The sequence below is a fragment of the Pistacia vera genome, unplaced genomic scaffold (assembly GCF_008641045.1).
Source record: "Pistacia vera cultivar Batoury unplaced genomic scaffold, PisVer_v2 Contig32, whole genome shotgun sequence".
In the NCBI taxonomy this organism is placed as follows: domain Eukaryota; kingdom Viridiplantae; phylum Streptophyta; class Magnoliopsida; order Sapindales; family Anacardiaceae; genus Pistacia; species Pistacia vera.
In genome coordinates, this window is record NW_022196135.1 from 674,415 (window position 1) to 695,641 (window position 21,227).

General features: G+C 36.3%; 1 protein-coding gene and 1 pseudogene across 1 annotated transcript; both read right to left on the reverse strand.

The window, feature by feature from the left end:
- Positions 1-340: 340 nt before the first annotated feature.
- Positions 341-2,941, reverse strand: LOC116136798 (putative disease resistance protein RGA1). Its single transcript, XM_031422468.1, has one exon. The coding sequence runs from the start codon at positions 2,939-2,941 to the stop codon at positions 341-343; it is 2,601 nt and encodes an 866-aa protein (XP_031278328.1).
- Positions 2,942-14,110: 11,169 nt separating this feature from the next.
- Positions 14,111-15,606, reverse strand: LOC116136799 (annotated as a pseudogene).
- Positions 15,607-21,227: the final 5,621 nt, after the last annotated feature.

Sequence of the window (21,227 nt, forward strand, 5' to 3'; positions counted from 1 at the left end):
AAGAAGTAAAATGTATGGTTCCTTCTGTCAGTTGGAAGGATTAGAGTTTAAAATACAGACATTTCAATTGAAATTGAATTTTTGTATGCTTGAAAACTTACCAACTTTTCTTTTATTCCATTCAAGCTTCTCCTAGTACATATAAATGCAATAAATAAAGGAAAAGAAGGAGAAACTAAGAATAGATTGGGTTTTTAGCAGTTCAAATACTTTCATTTTTGAAATTCATATAAATCAATCAGATTGTTAATTTAAGGTTTAAATAAAACCAAGTAAGTATTTCATGACAAATTTTCCTACTAATTAATTGAAGAAGAAGACATAGATGGATTAATCATACCTAATTTTTGGTTGATTTGATAATCTCTCCATCAAGTTCAATCTTGGGGATAAGAGCAATCTTGGGCCAATCTTCACCTGTTTCTGGTTTGCATCTTTCACTCAGTTTAGGACAATTTTCAATTTGTAATTCTCTCAAATCAATCAGACAATTAAAATCCTTGGGCAAAGATGACAATTTTAGACAATCCAGAATATGAACATCTTGAAGTGATTTGAGATCCTGCATTGACTCTGGTAACGCCTTGAAGTTGGAACAATACTCAATATTCAAACTCTGCAAAGTGTTTGCCGAACCTTGAAGAAGCCACTGTGGCAATTCCTCCAACTGTGGTAATTTTTTAATAAAAAGCACTCGAAGGTGAGCCCTTGGGATACTGAGGTCTTGATGGTTGTCTTCCCCTTTTGTTCCCATGCTCCAATCAAGATTAAGCTTTTCACAATCATCCACTATCAAAGTCTCTAATGAGTTTAGGTATTTTATACCATGTGGTAATGAGATTAGATTCGGACAACTTACAATATATAATGATCTAAAGGCTTTTAGATAACCAATATCTTCAAATAAATATTCTAAATTCGCACACCCGTAAATTCCCAAAAACCGAAGAGATTTTAAGCACCCAACTCCATTCTTTGACAGAAACCTCTGTTTTGTGGTAAAAAAAAACAGTTGGAGGTTAATTAGGTAACTAATGTCTTTCGGCAACTCTTCTAATTCTTCACAATGTAGAAGTGATAGAGACTGCAAATGTTGAAGCTTGCAAATGGAATCAGGGAGTTTTCTTATTTTATTATTCCTCAGATCGAGATATCTTAAATGCCTCAAATCACCAATTCTTTTGGGCAATACGTCAATTCCAACCTTATCTAATCTAATCACACGCAAGAACTTGAACCTTGAAATGCACGATTCAATGAATTCTTGGCTAGTTCCCTTTCCTTCAATTGCAAAGGAAATGGATCTCAATTGACCTAAATTGGATAAGAAGCTTGGAAGATTTATTTTGTGTGTATCAACATCAATCAAAGACAAATGTCGGATTCTTTTGGTAAAACATTGGTCACCTGAGTTCAATATTAAGCACTCGTTTTTCATCAATGACATGGCAAGATCATGCATCAGATCATGCATTTTAAATGCATAATAAAGACCACACGGTTGTTCAAAATCTTGGAAGAAAGATCTTGACGCTAATTCCTTTAAATACTGTCTGCCAACACTTTCTAGATCTTGATTCTTGGTAGAAGATTGAAGAAGCCCATGGGCCATCCAGAATTGAATTAATTCAAAACTTGCAAACTTATAATCTTTTGGAAACATACAACAATAGGCAAAACATTGTTTCAAGTAAGATGGCAATTGATCATAACTTAATCTTAAAGCAGGTAAAATGTCATCTTTCTTTTGATCTAATTTCCAAATCTCATTATCCCTCACATATGTCCAATCATATTCATCAGTTGAGGAATATAGTAGGCTTCCTAATGTTGTCACTGCTAGAGGAATTCCGCCACATTTTGTCACAATTTCTTCTCCAATTTTAATCAGGTTATGATGTTGTTTCTCTTGCGCTTCCTTAAATGCACATTTCAATAACAAAGACAAGCAGCTTTCATTGGAAAGACCTTCTAGTTTGTACCCATTAACATCTCTCATTGTGCCCATAATTGAGGCAACACGATCGCTACGTGTGGTTACTAAGACCACACTCCCATTACCACTTTGTGACAAAATATTTTTCAATTCAATCCATGATCTACAATCTTCATTCCAAACATCATCCATAACCAGTAAGTATCTCTTACCATTTAAAGTCTCTCTCAACATCTTCTGCAATTCATCCGTATCCAAGTCACCATGATTTTGACCAGTTACAGACTTGATTATTTTCATCATTAATTGTTTCAAACCAAAATCTTCCGAGACACATATCCACATTCTTGAATCAAAATGATTACGTATCCTATCATCATTGTAGGCCAATTTTGCAAGAGTGGTTTTTCCAAGGCCTCCAATGCCCACAATAGGAATGACAGACAAGTTTTGACCATCATTTGAGTGGTCTATTATTAGCTTTATGATCTCTTCTAAATGATCATCTCTACCAATAACATCTGAAGCAACTACAAAGGAATGTGTCATTTCCCTTCCTCTATTCACAACACGCCAATTATCATATAGTTCAGAGAGATGAAATTTAGTCTTAATAGCTGCAATCTCATCAAACCGCTTTCTAATTTCTTTTGTTTTACGTGCCATCTTGTAACGAATAGCAAGTGGATTTGAGGATGATACCAAGTAGCGTACCTTTTTCCCAATGCTCTGCTGATCAAGAACTTGCTTCCGAACAACTTCAACCTCGAACTCATCCAGAACATCTTCAGCATCGTAACAGGCATCGGTGAGCTTTTGCAGCCAATCTCTTAGCTGGTGACTCTGAGCTTGCTTCTCCTCAGCATCTAAAAGCACAGCTTTCACAGAGGACAATGTCTCCTGGAGTTTTTTCAGCTCATCTTTCACACCCCATACAGATGATATTTGTTGATAAACAGGTGTTCCTAACTTTTCAACGAGGCGAACAATCAGCGATTCAGCCATGGAAGATTCCGAAAGTAAAGACAAGGGGGTTTCTTCAATCAATGCAATTATGCTAGTGCAGATCTATATTCAATTATTCATGAATGCTGAATATGAGTTGTGTAGTGGTTTCATTAATCAACGATTGGTGAAGTCAACTCAAGCAGGACGACTAGATGTTCTCCATCAAACTGTTGGATTGTTTTGATCATCAAGATGGTATATCTATATGTGGATGATATGTCTCTTTTTTCTAAGGTTTAGGCCGTCAAGATGGTCTAGTCCATTAAAATTATAAGATATATCTTCAAAAGTATATTATTTACTCTATAATATTTTTTTAAAATTAAAAGTATTTGTCTATTAAAAAAATGAAAAAAGAAAAGTTTTTCTCAGATGGCTCATTGGCTGTTTGCTTAGTTGAAAGTAGAAGGGTTAAATGTTTAGTTGTTTTCTCAGATGGAAATTCGGAAATTCATGTACGGTGCTAGGTTTGGGGCAAGGTTGAAATCTAAAAGTCTTGGTAGATTTTTATTTGGGTTTCCATTCCCTATCATGAACCATCTATCAAGCCTGTCTGTATAGATAAATTATGTGTGAACAATATCTTTGCAATGGTATAACATATTTGTTTCCCCAACAGGGAGAAAAATAAAAAAAAAAAAAAAAAAAAAAAAAAAAAGGAAAAAGAAGAGGGCCAGGTTATTGTTTGTGAAGAAATGAAAAGAAAAAGATGATCGGCTTTTATCCTGTACTAAATTGTGTTAAAAAATCGAGTACCTGTAACTGAACGAATTTTTGGTTTTCAAAACCAAGTAATTCCCAAATTGGTTCGGTTATCAAGTACCTTTAGAGCCTTAACCGAATTTTCTGTTCGGTTCAACAAATCCATACTGGTTCGGGTATTCGATTTTGAACACCCCTACTTATTCCCACTGTTAAATCTAATTGTTTTTTTTTTAAAAAAAAAAAAATGAAAATACCCTTTGTTTAAGAAAAAGAAGTTTAGGAGATTTTAAAAAAATATAACTACCGTTGGTTTAATAAAAAATGAATTTAAGGTAATCATGAAACAATAATACCCTTAATTTAAGAAAGAGAGTTCATGGGATTGATGAAAGACTAAATACCCTTAGTTTTAGAAAAAAAAAAATTGCATTTTTATATCACACGGTGAGTCTATAAAATACACATTTTACAAATGACATTGTTCTAACAAAGTGAAAAATTATAAAATATATGTTTAAGATTTAAAATCTTCTTTTATATTTATGAAACATATTGTGAAATAAATATTTTTGACACACATTTTTTAGTTAGATATTCTTTTTTTTATCAAAAAATGTTGTAAATAAAATTTTAGTACATTTTTTAGTTTGTAAATTATTTTTTATTGTTTTTTGGTTTTATGAATATTTAGGTTTTTTTCTTACATGTAAGAACATGATTTGCAAGGGCATTCGAGTCAAATCAATATTTTGTTACCCATATTTCAATAAATTTAATTAAAAAATTTTATATAAAAATGTCAAATTAAGTCTGATTCTTAAACTTTTTTTTTCTCAAACCAAGGATATTTAGTCTTTTCATCATTCACTTAAATTCCATTTCTTAAACGAGGGGTCTACATTAGTTTTTCATAAACCTTCTTAAACTCATTTTTTCTTGAACAAGGGGTTTTTTATCTTTTTATTGTCAACATTTGTCAATAGTGGTCAACAATTGGATTTAATGGCGAAAATTGACAATAGGGGGGGGGGGGGGGGGGGGGGGGGGGGGGGGGGGGGGGGGGGGGGGGGGGGGTGGGGGTGGGTGGGTTGGGTAATATATGATAGTATTGGACCAAAACATAATTTTGGATACTTTAGGGGAGGAAAATGGTTTTAATGCTAATAGTAAAGATGTCTATAGTCATAGTATACAACTCTATTAGGTAAAATGAAACCATTTAACCCCAAACATGTTCTTTGATTAATTTTGAAAACCTAAGGAGATCTTTGAAAAATACACCCAAACTTAGAATCTACCTGATAATTCTATAAAATAGAGGGTAATTTATAAAAATATCTTTGAGAACTTTATGACATAGCATTACTCAAAACGTATACATCTAATAAATCATATGTTAAAAAGCATCTCCTAATCATGTTTTCCCGTAAAAAAGATCTGAGCTAAAGAAGGTAGAATTTACTAGAGAATGCTCAAATACAAGATGTGAAGAAAAGAAGTTTGTGTTTTCTCTCTTGTGTATCCTATGTACAATTGTTGTGAATTTATACAAGAAAAGAATGTAACATAATGGAAAGAAAATATTTACAATAAGGACGAAATGTGCATAAAGAAGGAAATGTAATATTTGATAATTGATTTTTATTTTGATTCCTCAATTCATGTCTCAATTCAAGCCTTCTTTCCAATACTCCCTCTCAAGCTTGTGGTTTATAAATGTCATAAACGCCAATCTTGCATAGAAAATGCAATTGTTGTCTGCTTCCTAGAGCCTTCGCGAATATATCAACCGACTAATCTGTTGTTCGAACATCCATAGTCTTAATGAATCCTTCTTGAATCTTGTCTCTGACAAAATGACAGTCTATCTCTATATGCTTCGTTCTTTCATGAAACACGAGATTCGCCACAATGTTATTTGTTGCTTTATTATCACAATATAGCTTAATAGTTTCTTTGACTAAAACTCCAAGATCTCTCAGAAGCCTAAGTATCCAGAGAATTTCACATGTTGTGTTGGTCATAGCCCTATATTCAACTTCTGCTGATGATAATGACACTATGGGCTACTTCTTTGTTTGCCATGAAATAAGTTTGTTTGCACATGATGCCTAATCTGAATCATAATAAGCATAAACTTTCACCTTTGCTTCTCGAGGAAGCAAAAGTCCTGGACTAGGACATCCTTTCAAGGATTTTATCACCTTGGTGGCATCATCCATGTGAGATTGCCTAGAAGCGTGCATAAACTGACTAAGGATCCGTACTGCATAATTTATATATGGTCGAGTCATTGTAAGGTAAATGAGGCGCCCTACTAGCCTTTGATAACTAGTGTGATCTTGTAGATAACTATCTTCTTCTTGTGACTGTCTCCCAGTGTCGTGCTCAAAACTTGTGAGTTTGATATCTTGTTCCATGGGAATAACACTAGGTTTGCACGTTGATAAGCCAAAATTCGATATTAGTTCTAAAGCATATTTCTTTTGACTTAAAGAATTACCTACCGGTGATCTCGCAATCTAAATGCCAAGGAAGAATTTTGGGGCTCTAAGATCCTTGATGCGGAAGCTTTTATTCAACATCTCCTTTAGAGCTCCGATAGCCCTTGCGTCATTTCCAGTGATAAGAATATCATCCATATAAATAATGAGGCTAATATAGGATGCTTCATTTTTCCATGTGAAGAGAGCATAGTCATTCTTTGATTGGTAGAAACCCATCTTCAATAAGGCTTCTGTAAATTTTGCATTCCACTATAGCGAGGCTTGCTTCAATCCATAAAGGTATCTTCACAGACAACCTACCATATTCTCCCCTATCTACAAATCTCCAGAGGAAGGTCCATGTAGATATTTTCATCCAAATCACCATGAGGAAATGCATTGTGGACATCCATATGATGTAAGGGCCAATCTCAAGAAACAACCACAGCCAGAAAAGTATAGACAGTGCCAAGTTTTGCAATTGGTTAGAATGTTTCTTGAAAATCAAGGCCTTCTCACTAAGTGAATCCTTTGGCTGCCAAACGTGCTTTATAGCACTAAACCAACCCATTTGCTCAATGCTTGATTTTATACACCTATTTGCAACCTATTAGTTTTCTTTGAGTAGGTCGTGGTACAATGTCTCATGTATGATTAAAGGCTAAAGCATTAAGCTCTTCCTCCATTGCTTGTTGCCATTCAAGGTATTGGACTCCATCAAAATAGGATTTCGGTTCTTGTGCTACAAAAATTTGGTTGACGAATAGTTTATGGGAAAAGGAAAGACAACCATACCCTATATAAGTAGACAAAGGGTAGGTGATGGAATTAGAAATGGTAGGGAAACATACTCTGTACTCCTAATTGGTGGTCTGGTTGTGCGAGAGGAATGACGCACCGGTGCTAATTCTAGTTTTGAAAACAGAAGAATTGGTAGATCCCCAATAGATTGATTGGTGTCAGGGATAGCTAGATCAGTAATGCCATTCTCTTCTGAATTATTCTTGACTGTGGATGGCATGTCTAGACTTTGGTCCAAAGATGGGATCTCTACAAGTTTAGGAGATACTGCATATTCAAAGACTTTAGGGATTTGTTGAGAGGGGAGATTATGTTTTTGTGAATGGAAAAATCTCTTCATAAAATACCACTTCCTTACTTGTAAAGAAAACACCTTGATCTGGATCAAACAACCTGTATCTTTTTTATAGCATTGCATAGCCCATAAAAACACATCTTCTAGCCCGTGCATTGAGCTTATCATGTGCCAGTACAATTGTAGCATAACATAAACATCCAAAGACCTGTAGATGGTTGATATCAAGTTTTTTTTTCCGAATAAAAGTTCATAAGATGCTTTTCCTTTAAGAACTGTAGTTGACATTCAGTTGATGAGATTAGTTGACGTGACCACACATTCGCCCCAGAAAAAGTTTGGAATGTTGGCTTGGTGTTTTAGGGCCGTACTTACCTCTAGTAGGCGTCGGTGTTTCCTTTTGACTATCCCGTGTTGTTGAGGTTTGTACATGTAAGACTTTTCATGAAGGATTCCATTAGAAATCAAAAGAGTTGTGCTTTGGTTGTTGGAAAATTCTAGGCCGTTATTTGGAATTGAGTTTGGACCATATTTTGGAACTATACAATATGGGAATACATTTTAGCTTTGTTGTTCATAAGGAAAACCCATGTTTCTTTAATGTAGTCATCTACAATGGTTAGGAAGTAGTGAGACCCATCATGATTAGGAGTGTGATAAGGGCCCCATATATCCATGTGATATCTTAAATGCCTAGAATCACCAATTATTTTGGGCAATAGGTCAATTCCAAGATTATCTAATTTAATCACCCGTAAGAACTTGAACCTTGAAAGGCACGATTCAATGAATTCTTGGCTAACTCCCTTTCCTTCATTTCATTCAATTCCAAGATTATCTAGTGTTGGGAAAGTGTGGTTCTATGGGTTGAGGAAGGGTTCCATCGATGAACCCTTCCTTAGTTTTGGTGATTAATGCACGCCGGAAGTCTCTAGCCCAGGCGGCATGCTTTTGGGTTTCGGTCAGGGGCTATTTTATGAGCACAAGCTCATATCCATCGAAAATCGGTGAAAAAGGGAATCCCCTAGTTCTGGTCAACCGGTGGTGGCTGGAAGAATCTGAAAAACCAGGTAGGGATTTTGACCCGTCGGGTTAGGGTTTTGACCCATAAACCGAAATGGAAATAGGCTGGTTTGGAAGTTGGATCCGGCTTGGTAATTAGGGCCTGTTTGATGGGTTGGATCAGGTTGGGTGTTTGGGCTTGTTAGATAAGTTGGGTTAGTTTGGTATGTTTGGGCCTATTGGATGAGTTGGGCCACTTGGGTTTGTGTTTAATGATTCATTTGTGGCTGTGGGCTCTGAGTCCAATTCTATGGGTGTTTTGGTTGGGTCCATTTAGTGATGTTTGGAAAAAAAAAAAAAAAAAAAAACTAATCTAATCCTATTGCCTTGTTTTGCAGGTTCAAAAAACAATGGCTTAGAGAGGATTTTGATGGAAGCAAAGAATTGCTCTGATACCATGTCAGAGTTTGAGTTGAAAGGTGGGCAAAAGAGGTCAAAGATTGCCAAAGAATGCCAACAGAAGAAGCTTGATAAAGGGGCAGAAATGAGGGCCGAAGAATACCAACCAAGAGAGAGAGAAAATTTATTTAAAATGTATTTCTCGTATATTGTTGTGTATACATCAGCCAATTTATATAATGGTTGTGAATACAATAATATAAATGAAATAATACAATAAAGGATTAATTACAAGATATTACAATAATTAATTGAATAAATGTAAATTAGTGATGGCTTGATTCCAGCATGGATATCTGGAAGTTTCCATATTTCATCACACTTTTACAAAGTGAACAATTCGACGAAAACTCCATGAGAGCTAGATATACGTTTGAAATACAAATTAACTCAACTATTATGACCATCTTGAGGATTGTAATAACCAAAACCAAGACATTTAAATTTTGAAGGGTTGAAGTTCAGAGAAGTTACTATGTACCTTAAAAACAGGATTGCAACTGAACGTTAATGCTTGACATGCAAAGAATAAGTAAAATGTATGGTTCCTTTCTCCTGTCAGTTGGAAGGATTAGAGTTTAAAATACAAACATTTCAATTGAAATTGATTTTTTTGTATACTTGAAAACTTACTAGCTTTTCTTGTAATTCCATTCAAGCTATGCAAAAAAGTTAACGAAAGGAAGGAGAAACTAAGAATAGATTGGGTTTTTAGCAGTTTAAATACTTTCATTTTTTAAATTCATATCAAATAAGTATTTCATGACAAATTTTCCTAATAATTAATTGAAGAAGAAGACACAGATGGATTAATCATAACCAATTTTTGGTTGATTTGATTATCTCTCCGTCAAGTTCAATCTTGGGGATAAGAGCAATTTTGGGCCAATCTTTACCTATTTCTGGTGTGCATCTTTAACTCAGTGTAGGGAAATTTTCAATTTGTAATTCTCTCAAATCAATAAAACAATTAAAATCCTTGGGCAAAGATGACAATTCCAGACAATCCAGAATGTAAACATCTTGAAGTGATTTGAGATCTTGCATTTACTCTAGTAACGACTTGAAGTTGGAACAATCTTCAATATTCAAACTCTGCAAAGTGTTTATTCAGCCTTGAAGAAGCCACTTTGGCAATTCCTCCAACTATGGTAAATTTTTAATAAAAAGCACTCGAAGATGAGCCCTTGGGATACTGAGGTCTTAATGGTTGTCTTCCCCTTCATGCTCAAATCAAGATTAAGCTCTTCATAATCATCTAATATCAAATTCTCTAATGAGTTTAGGTATTTTATACCATGTGGTAATGAGATTAGATTCGGACAACTTGCAATAAATAATGATCTAAGGGCTTTTAGATCACCAATATCTTCAAATAAAGATTCTAAATTATCCTGACCTAGGGCACAAATAATACGGTATGGCTATCATAGTGTTGGATGATCCTATCGAAAGACAGTGACATATCTCACTTGTCAAGGTTGTTTGGAGACAACCTGGTACAACACATGGGTGCTTGCTGTAGGCAACTTCATCGGATCAGCCCATTGGAGGATTCCACATAGATGGTTACTCTAGTGTCTGTAAAACAAATACTCCAACAAATGGTGGTTCATGTAATCCTTAGACTTGAGATCACCGAAGCGCCTTGTGCACCAATTGGTGTAGTTTGACACTAGCCTAACGTATTTATTTGAAATTGAGACTACAAGGTATCCTGCCGACATATCTTTCAACCAGAGAAAGTATGTTCTTGAACTTATTTCAGACTTTGGATTATCCACATGTAAACCAAGCATGATTCCTGTAGAACAGAACACCAAACTCAAAAGCCAACAATATGATGAAGAAGTGCTATCCTCAAAAAATGATCCTCCATTAAAGGATCCAGCCATCTATCAAAGACTTGTGGAAGACTGATCTATCTCACTATGACACGCCCAGAAATTAGTCATGTTGTTCACATCTTAAGTCAATTCATGCATGGACCAAAGGAATCTCATACGGAAGTAGTAACTAAGGTGCTCAAATACTTGAAAGGTGTTCCAAGTTTAGGGTTTCTTCTACCTAGAGATAAGAACTTAGATATAACAACCTTCTGTGACTCAGATTAGGGCACATGTCCAATGACAAGGGAATCTCTCACTAGTTACTGTATAAAGTTGGGGATCCTTGATTTCTTGGAAGATAAAGAGACAGTCAACAATATCACTAAGTTCATCAGAGGCCGAATACAGAGCTATTGCAAAAACCACATGTTAGATTGTCTGAATTCTTGGGTTACTAAAGGATTTGGATATACAAACAGGGAAACCCGTCATCTTACATTGTGATAACAAAGTTGCCAATGATATTGCGACAAATCCTATATTTCATGAAATGACAAAGCATATCAAAATTGATTGTCAGTTTGTCTAACACAAAATTCAGGAAGAGGTTATCAAAACAATGTATATCCGAACTTTGGAGCAACCAGCAAACATATTCACAAAGCCATTGTGTAGTCGACAACATTCATATTTACTTCACAAGCTTGGGGTTTTCAACATCTACAAACTACCAGCTTGAGGGGGAGTGATGCAATATGGAATGAAATTAAAGATTGATGAGATCATGCATCATGGAATCAAGTAGATTACAAGATATCCAAGAATTAACTTATTTAAATTATACTGTAATTGCACCCTTGATTAGATTCCTTATAATGTTCTTTGATTCTTTGTACAAATTAAACTCATTGTAAAAACAATAGACACAATACAATATACAGACTTTTTGAGTCTTCTTCCATTCTGTTTCTTCTTGCCTTCTTTGGCAACCTAGTTGCTCCTTTTGTATCTTGTTGCTTTGTTTCTGACAAGACGGAATAATAAGCAAAACATTGTTTCAAGGTGACAAATGATCATAACTTACTTAGTCTTAAGGTTATAAAAACATCTTTTTCCATTTTTTCTAATTTCCAAATCTCATTATCCGTTACGCTTATCCAATTTTGTTGGTCGGCTGAGGAATAAAGTAGACTTCCCAATGTTCTCATAGCTAAGGAACACCAACACATTTCTCCAATTTTTACTAGGTCGGGATGTTGCTTTTCATGACCTTCTTGAAATGCACATTTAATAAACAAGGACAAACATTCATCCTTTGAAAGACCTTGTAAAGTGTATACATACATATTGCCTATAATCGAAGCAACACGATGATTATGTGTAGCGACTAAAATTTTACTTGCATAAGCGCCTATCATCAATAAAGATTTCAATTCAATTCATTTTTCACGAGCTTCATTCCACACATCATCCAATATGAGGAGATCTTTTTTTCACTCAAAATTAGTTGCAATATTTCTTAGAATTGGTTAAGATCCAAGTTGCTATAATCTTGATTAGTTGCAAACTTTACAAATTTTATTATCAATTGTTTTAGATCAAAATCCTCCAAGACACAAATCGAAATTTTTAATTCAGAAGGTTCAACTACAATTGCATCATTACAAACCAGTTTTTCACGAGTAGTTTTTCCCAAACCTCCCATTCCAACAATTGTAATCATAGAGAGATCTTCAACATCACTTAGAGACATTACTAGTTTTGTGATGTTTTCTTTCACCTTATCTCTAGCAATAACATCTAAAGCTCATACAAAGAAGTGGGTTCCCTCTCCCTAGCTATACCATATTTATTGTCAACTTTCTCAATAAGAACAAAATTACCCTTATCAGATGAAATTTCTGGAAGAATAGAGAGTAATATGAAATTAAAAATTAGTAAACACACAAACCACAAAAAGTAAAGAGAAAGAAGAAATATGTGCGATTTACCTTAGTTCACCCAATTAACAAGCTACATTACACAAAGTCAATATTATTGCAATATTGTCTCACCACTCTCATTACAATGAAAGTAATTTGTCCTATGATTGTTATCACTCACATACAAGAGAAAAAGATGCTTATATACTAGGTTTAAACTATAAAAACCTAATATTACAAGGATTTATATTCCCAAGCCCAAACCTGAATTAATGCTTAACATGCAAAGAAGAAGTAAAATGTATGGTTCCTTCTGTCAGTTGGAAGAATTAGAGTTTAAAATACAGACATTTCAATTGAAATTGAATTTTTGTACGCTTGAATATTTACCAGCTTTTCTTTTATTCCGTTCAAGCTTCTCCTAGTACATATAAATGCAATAAATTAAGGAAAAGAAGGAGAAACTAAGAATAGATTGGGTTTTTAGCAATTCAAATACTTTCATTTTTAAAATTCACATAAATCAATCAGATTGTTAATTTAAGGTTTAAATAAAACCAAGTATTTCATGACAAATTTTCCTACTAATCAATTGAAGAAGAAGACATAGATGGATTAATCATACCTAATTTTTGGTTGATTTGATAATCTCTCCATCAAGTTCAATCTTGGAGATAAGAGCAATCTTGGGCCAATCTTCACCTGTTTCTGGTTTGCATCTTTCACTCAGTTTAGGACAATTTTCAATTTGTAATTCTCTCAAATCAGTCAGACAATTAAAATCCTTGGGCAAAGATGACAGTTCTAGACAATCCTGAATATGAACATCTTGAAGTTATTTGAGATCCTGCATTGACTCTGGTAACGCCTTGAAGTTGGAACAATCTTCAATATTCAAATTCTGCAAAGTGTTTGCTGAACCTTGAAGAAGCCACTGTGGCAATTCCTCCAACTGTGGTAATTTTTTTAATAAAATGCACTCGAAGGTGAGCCCTTGGGATACTAAGGTCTTGATGGTTGTCTTCCCTTTCTATTCCCATACTCAAAGCAAGATTAAGCTTTTCACAATCATCCAATATCAAATTCTCTAATGAGTTTAGGTATTTTATACCATATGGTAATGAGATTAGATTCAGACAATTTCCAATATATAATGATCTAAGGGCTTTTAGATAACTAATATCTTCAAATAAATATTCTAAATTCGTACACCCCTAAATTCCCAAAAACCAAAGAGGTTTTAAGCACCCAACTCCATTCTTTGATAGAAACCTCTGTTTTGTGGTAAACACAAACAATTGGAGATTAATTAGGTACCTAATGTCTTTTGGCAAATCTTTTAATTCTTCACAATAAAGAAGTGATACAGTCTGCAAATGTTGAAGCTTGCAAATGGAATCAGGGAGTTTTCTTTTTTTATTATTCCTCATACCGAGATATCTTAAATGCCTCAAATCACCAATTCTTTTGGGCAATACGTCAATTCCAAGCTTATCTAGTCTAATCACTCGCAAGAACTTGAACCTTGAAATGCACGATTCAATGAATTCTTGGCTAGCTCCTTTTCCTTCAATTTCAAAGGAATTAATGGATCTCAATTGACCTAAATTGGATAAGAAGCTTGGAGGATTTATTTTGTGTGTATCAACATCAATCAAAGACAAATGTCAGATTGTTTTGGTAAAACATTGGTCACCTGAGTTCAATATTAAGCACTCATTTTTCATCAATGACATGGCAAGATCATGCATCAAATCATGCATTTTAAATGTATAAAAACCATACTGTAGTTCAAAATCTTGGAAGAAAGATCTTGATGCTAATTCCTTTAAATACTGTATGCCAACACTTTCTAGATCTTGATTCTTGGTAGAAGATTGAAGAAGCCCATGGGCCATCCAGAATTGAATTAATTCAAAATTCGCAAACTTATAATCTTTAGGAAACATACAACAATAGGCAAAACATGGTTTCAAGTAAGATGGCAATTGATCATAACTTAATCTTAAAGCAGGTAAAATGTCATCTTTCTTTTGATCTAAATTCCAAATCTCATTATCCCTCACATATGTCCAATCATGATCATCAGTTGAGGAATATAGTAGGCTTCCTAATGTTGTCACTGCTAAAGGAATTCCGCCACATTTTTTCACAATTTCTTCTCCAATTTTAATCAGGTTAGGATGTTGTTTCTCTTGCCCTTCCTTAAATGCACATTTCGATAACAAAGACAAGCAGCATCAACATCGCTCATTGTGCCCATAATTGAGGCAACACGATCGCTACGTGTGGTTACTAAGACTACACTCCCATTACCACTTTCTGACAAAATATTTTTCAATTCAATTCAATCCATGAGCTACGATCTTCATTCCAAACATCGTCCATAACTAGTAAGTATCTCTTACCATTCAAAGTCTCTCTCAACATCTTCTGCAATTCATCCATATCCAACTCACTACGATTTTGACCAGTTGTAGACTTGACGATTTTCATCATTAATTGTTTCAAACCAAAATCGTCCGAGACACAGATCCACATTCTTGAATCAAAATATTTACATATCCTATCATCATTGTAGGCCAGTTTTGCAAGAGTGGTTTTTCCAAGTCCTCCAATGCCCACAATAGGAATGATAGACAAGTTTTGACCATCATTTGAGTGGTCTATTATTAGCTTTATGATCTCTTCTAAATGATCATCTCTACCAATAACATCTGAAGCAACCACAAAGGAATGTGTCATTTCCCTTCCTCTATTCACAACACGCCTATTATCATCTCGTTCAGTGAGATGAAATTTACTCTTTTGTTTTACGTGCCATCTTGTAACGAATAGCAAGTGGATTTGAGGATGATACCAAGTAGCGTACCTTTTTTCCAATGCTTTGCTGATCTAGAACTTGTTTCCGAACAACTTCAACCTCGAGCTCATCCAGAACATCTTCAGCATCGTAACAGGCATCGGTGAGCTTTTGCAGCCAATCTCTTAACTGGTGACGCTGAGCTTGCTTCTCCTCAGCATCTAAAAGCACAGCTTTCACAGAGGACAATGTCTTCTGGAGTTTTTTTAGCTCATCTTTCACACCCCATGTTGATGATATTTGTTGATAAACAAGTGTTCCTAACTTTTCAACGAGGCCAAAAGTCAGCGATTCAGCCATGGTAAATTCCGAAATTAAAGACAAGGGGGTTTCTTCAATCAACGCAATTATGCCAGTGCAGATGTATATTCAATTATTCATGAATGCAGAATATAAGTTGTGTAGTGGTTTCATTAATCAACGGTTGGTGAAGTCAACTCAAGCAGGATGACTAGATGCTCTCCATCTAACCTAATGAACAAGAAAAAAAAAGTTGGAGATAGTATTTTTAATGTTAACTCAACATGCAACCTCTAAATCTTTTAATTGCATTAGATTAATAGTTATAAATAAAATGGCTTGACGGAAATGTTGTTAACCTTTATGTCTTTCCAGAATCCATCTTTACATTAATTAAAAGGGTAAAATGGGTTATTTAATTAGGCTAAATTGGCTATGAATTGGACTTATATGGGCAAACTTTATGTGGGCTTAGATTGCATTGTGATTTGTAGCCCAACAAAAACAGTGGCCTCCATGTGGATGAAACCACTCATCACTGCCAAAAAAGAATTTTAATACTTTACTATTAGATTACTCTTTCAGATTTTTAAAAAATAAAAAATCTTTTGTAAATTTTTATGTAAAAAAAAAAAATTCTTAAGTTCTTGCCATCAAGATGGTATATCTATATGTGGATGATATGTCTCTTTTTTCTAAGATTTAGGCCGTCAAGATGGTCTAGTGCATTAAAATTATAAGATATATCTTTGGAAGTATATTATTTACTCTATAATATTTTTTTTTAATTAACAGTATCTTTATATAAAAAAAAATGAAAAAGAAAAGGTTTTTGTGTTTGTTTTTGTTTTTGTTTTTTTTTTTTGTTTTTGTTTTTTTGTTTTTTTTTAAGCATTGTTTTCCAACTTTTGTACTCCAAGTAACATATAATTATTAATTAATCTCAAGTCAATATATGCATGATAAAATAATACAATGAATGAAATATAATCTTGGGCTAGTTTTTTAGTGTTCTCAAGTTTTTAAAAATTATCTGGCAAAAGCTAAGTTTGAGGATGTTCACAAGAAAAATCACCTTGTGAGGTTTTGAAAATTAATCAAAAGCATCATTAGGAGTTGACACTATTTCATTCCTTAATAAACTTATACAAAACAACTATTTTCCCCCCACATTATTCGTGCGATAAATTATACTTAGTAATAACAGTTAAAGCTATTTTCCTCCCCCGAAGTATCCAAAATTGTGTTCCAAAACTATCGCATATTACACAAACACCTCCCTTGTAGTTAGGGTCGTTCGCTTACCGAATCGGATCCAGTTCTATACAAAATTAAAAAATAAAAACACTTTTTCAAAAACCCTAAATCAATTAAACCTAAAATCTAGTTCTCCACTAAACCAAATCTCATCTTCTCGACTTCTCCTTCTCATAGTCGTCTGTTCTTGTTGCTCTAGTCAGCAACCGCTCGTCACTCGCCAGTCCTTCCGCTATTCATCGTTATCGCATTACAGCCGACAACAGTCGCTTCTCACCTCATTACCTTAGTCCTCCTTCAGTCACTATTCGCTTAGGTAACTATTTTAATTAATCTTTGGGTCATTGGTCATTTGCTTAGTTGAAAGTAGACGGGTTAAATGTTTGGTTGTTTGCTCGTATGGAAATTCATAAATTCATGTATGGAGCAACCTTCCAGAATGGGCTTCGACAATAGCCCACCAAAGTCAGGCCATCGGAACAAGGTAAGTAGGATTCTTCCTCTTCAGTTATATCTTGATCCATCCAAGATTTCGTATCTTGGATGAATTAGGACTCTTGCTGCTAATGAGGCAAGTGAATCAAGGTCTTCTTTATTCACTAGATATCCTCCTATGTGGATTCCGAATCCTACTAGGATACGAACATCCCACAACTACTATATAAACAGGGGTTATCCCACTGTTTAGGCATTGAACATTACACCTCCTGACCCTGTAGTTCTCACTCTTGAGAGCTATACTCCGACTCCGTGGTCTTAGTTCCCTACTAAGCTACTGGTAATCCTTCCTTTCCCTTAACCCCCATTAAAAAGCCTTCATTAGCAAACACCACCTTGGTGTTTTCCGTTTGCTTCATGTGGGTTCCTTCGTGTGTGCGTGTATAGGTGCAACAGATTATCAGTGGCTTTAACCTCACGGGATCAGACCCTACTTCAGCAACCGTAGATTTTGTTGTCTATAGTTTGGTGCCCACTGTGGGGCCTCTAGCAATCAACATTCCCTCAACACTCTGCACCACAAGGGAATCAATCATGATTGAGACAACAGACAATGCACCACAGATCTCTCGACAAAAATCGAGGCTTTAATGGCCATGATGCAGCAAAAGTAAGATAAAGTGGCAGCATTAGAGGTTGAGAATGCAAACATCCGGACTAAAAATCAAACTTTGTGAGAGTAGGTAAACCAGTTCAATTAACTTGACTTCACTCATGGTCAGGTGCTCGGGAATCGCTTTCGTATCTTGGTAAGCTCCATGCAAAATCTATCAACCCCTGACCCTAGAAGCTCAAATAGAGATCCACAATCCCACATTCAGTCGTCCTTAACGGATGGCTCAGCCTTAAACCAACCGATCCATCCTTACAAACATCGCTCCCAACTGGTCCACCACTCACACTCAACCCCATTACCGAGACAATCCTAAACTAGCAATTGCAAACATCAGCCATTGTCAATAATCCTACCCAATCTACCATGATCGATAATCCGTATCCGCAAACGCCACTAGGCTTGGCTCTCCCTCACGGGTCAATTGGACAACACCATGCTCAACAAACCAATCCTAGCACAATTCATCTCCACAGCTAAAGCCATCCGCCAAGCACACCCTTAACCATCCACGCCAAGTGCAACAATCGTTTGATTACAATTGGACTAGCTCAACCCAAAGGGGCAACTGAGTATCCCAACCCCCAGCTGAACTACCATGGAACACATCCCTAGTCCACACGCTATGACATGACTTGTTTGAGAGGTGCGACTGGATCACAGGCACACAATTAGAGTGTTAACGCTCAACTATTAGCCACGAGCGCTCTCGAGCAAATATTAGCGAAGAAATTGGCGAATATGAAGGCCATGATGAGGCGCATACCGGGAGTGCCCATCCCCACAAAGAACAACCTACCCTACAACTACGCAGATTCGCCCTTTGTGGATTCAATAGCCCTAGCTGAGATGCCACCTAAGTTCACAATTCCCAACATGAAGCCATATGATAGGATAACCAACCCAGACGATCACATAGCCTCATATAAATAGCGAATGTTCGCCGCCTCCATACCATGGGATCTCAGGGAAGTCTACATGTGCAGGAGCTTTGGTTCCAGCCTCTCGGGACTAGACTTACAGTGGTACTCTAATCTCTCCAACAACACCATAAGTTCCTTTGCCCAACTGGTCGACACCTTTGTCAAACAATTTGCTAACAGCAAGAAGTTAGAAAAGTTGTCCATCGATTTGTACTGGGTGTACCAAAGGAAGGGCAAGCCATTGCGAGAATATGTTAGCTGCTCCAATAAGGAGAAGATCTCAATCCTTTCTTGCAACCCCAAGACTACAATAGATGTATTCAGGAAAGGGCTCCTTCCTAATGGCGAACTATACAAGAACCTCACTATGCCTATGCGGTGATCCAGATCAGATAGGAAGAAGATGAAGCCAACCGAATGGGGCATAATCGCTACAATGATCGTCACTAGAAGCGCGATGATAGGCGCCTAAAAGCTATCTCTTATGAGCTGCATTATCCCACTCAAACACGCGGTCTCAACTCTCATAACAAGAAACCATACAACAGGCAGCTGGCCTGCCTGAATAGGCATCCATCTAGTTCCACTCTGTTCAAAGTTCCAGAGTACAACATCAACGTTGAGCCCACCTAATTGATAACAATCATGAAAGGTATGGGGTTGACTGTCAAGTGGCCTATGAAGTTAGATCTGGATGCCAAGAGAGACACCTCCAAGTGGTGTGAATTCCATAATGATGACGGACACAATACAGTTGATTGTATCACCCTGAGACTTGAGGTCACGGCATTACTAAAGAGAGTGCACTTGAGAGATCTATTGATCGACAAAAAGAAGCAAACCATGAATCAAAGAAAGAACAAAGAGCAATCTCCCCCTCCTAAAGATCCAAAACCCAAGGGCTTCTACAACATCATATCTGGGGGTTCAATAATTAGCGAGGTTAGTTATTCATCAGCAAAGAGACATGCCCGAGCCAGTTACCACCAAGAAGTTCATTCAACTCATCCACCCATCTAGACATCATCAAAACAAATGATCTAGTTTGAAGATGATGACCCTGTCACCCTAACTGTCATGCATCATGATGCCCTAGTGATCAGCCTACAAATAGCCAATATCCTCGTCAGGAGAATTTTTATAAATGAAGGATCCTCAGCCAACATACTATTTCTTAAAGCAGTGAAAGTGAAGGGATTAGATGAAGCTAACATCAACAGGGGCCCAACCATCCTAGTCGGGCTCAGTTCAGAGCAAAAGTGCACTATTAGAGAAATTGTTCTTCCAGTCTATGCATGCGGTGTGAATTGCCAAATAGTCCTCCTGGTCCTTGACTGTCCCTCCCCCTACAATGTCATCATGGGCTGACCCTAGATCCATGATATAAGAGTTGTTCTGTCTATATTCCACCAGACAATCAGGGTCCCCACCAAATGGGGAATGAGTGAAATCAAGGGCAAGACTTCCAAAGAATGCTACAAGAATGCCCTCATAGGTAAGCTCAAACTTCATAAAAATTACAGTCAGGTCTAACTTCTAGAGCCAAGTTTGACAAACCATCGATAGAGGAGTTGGACGAGGTACAGACACATCTAGACTATCCCGAGAGGAAGACTTAAATTGGGTCACGATTAAGTCCCACCATTAGAGAACAACTGATCAAATTCTACGATAGAACAACGATTATTTCACCTGGTCTCATTCAAATATGATAGGGATCAATCCTGATGCCATCGTCCACCAACTACAGGTGGACCCCAATCATCATCTAGTAAAATAGAAGCGAAAGAAGTTAGCTCCAGAGAGAAACCAAGTCATCAATGAGGAGATTGAGAAACTGTTGGCCAATGGGCTATTACGAGAGGTGCACTATCTATAATGGCTGGCAAATGTAGTGGTGGTCAAGAAGAAGAATGGAAAATAGAGAGTCTGTATAGACGTCATTGATTTGAACAAAGCATGCCCGAAAGACTCATTCCCACTCCCTCATATAGACATGATGGTGGATGCTACAGTAGGACACGAGCTGCTTAGCTTCAAGAATGCCTTCTTTGGCTACAACCAGATCTTGATACACCCGAATGACCAAGAGAAGACATCTTTCATCACTAAGAGAGACACATACTGCTACAAAGTGATGTCTTTTGGACTCAAGAATGCAGGGGCAACTTATTAGCGACTAGTAAATAAGATGTTCGCCAAGCAACTGGGAGACACGATGGTGGTGTATATTGATGAAATGCTTGTCAAATCCTTGATGGCTGAGCAACACCTTGATCACTTGAGCCAAGCATTCTCAGTACTTAGGAAGTATAATTTGAAGCTTAACCCTGCTAAGTGCTCATTTGGGGTCTCATCAAAGAAGTTCTTGGGCTACATGGTAACTCAAC

Bases quoted from the DNA above. Each gene is read 5' to 3' on its own strand.
- LOC116136798 (XM_031422468.1), bottom strand. From the start codon at position 2,941: ATGGCTGAATCGCTGATTGTTCGCCTCGTTGAAAAGTTAGGAACACCT.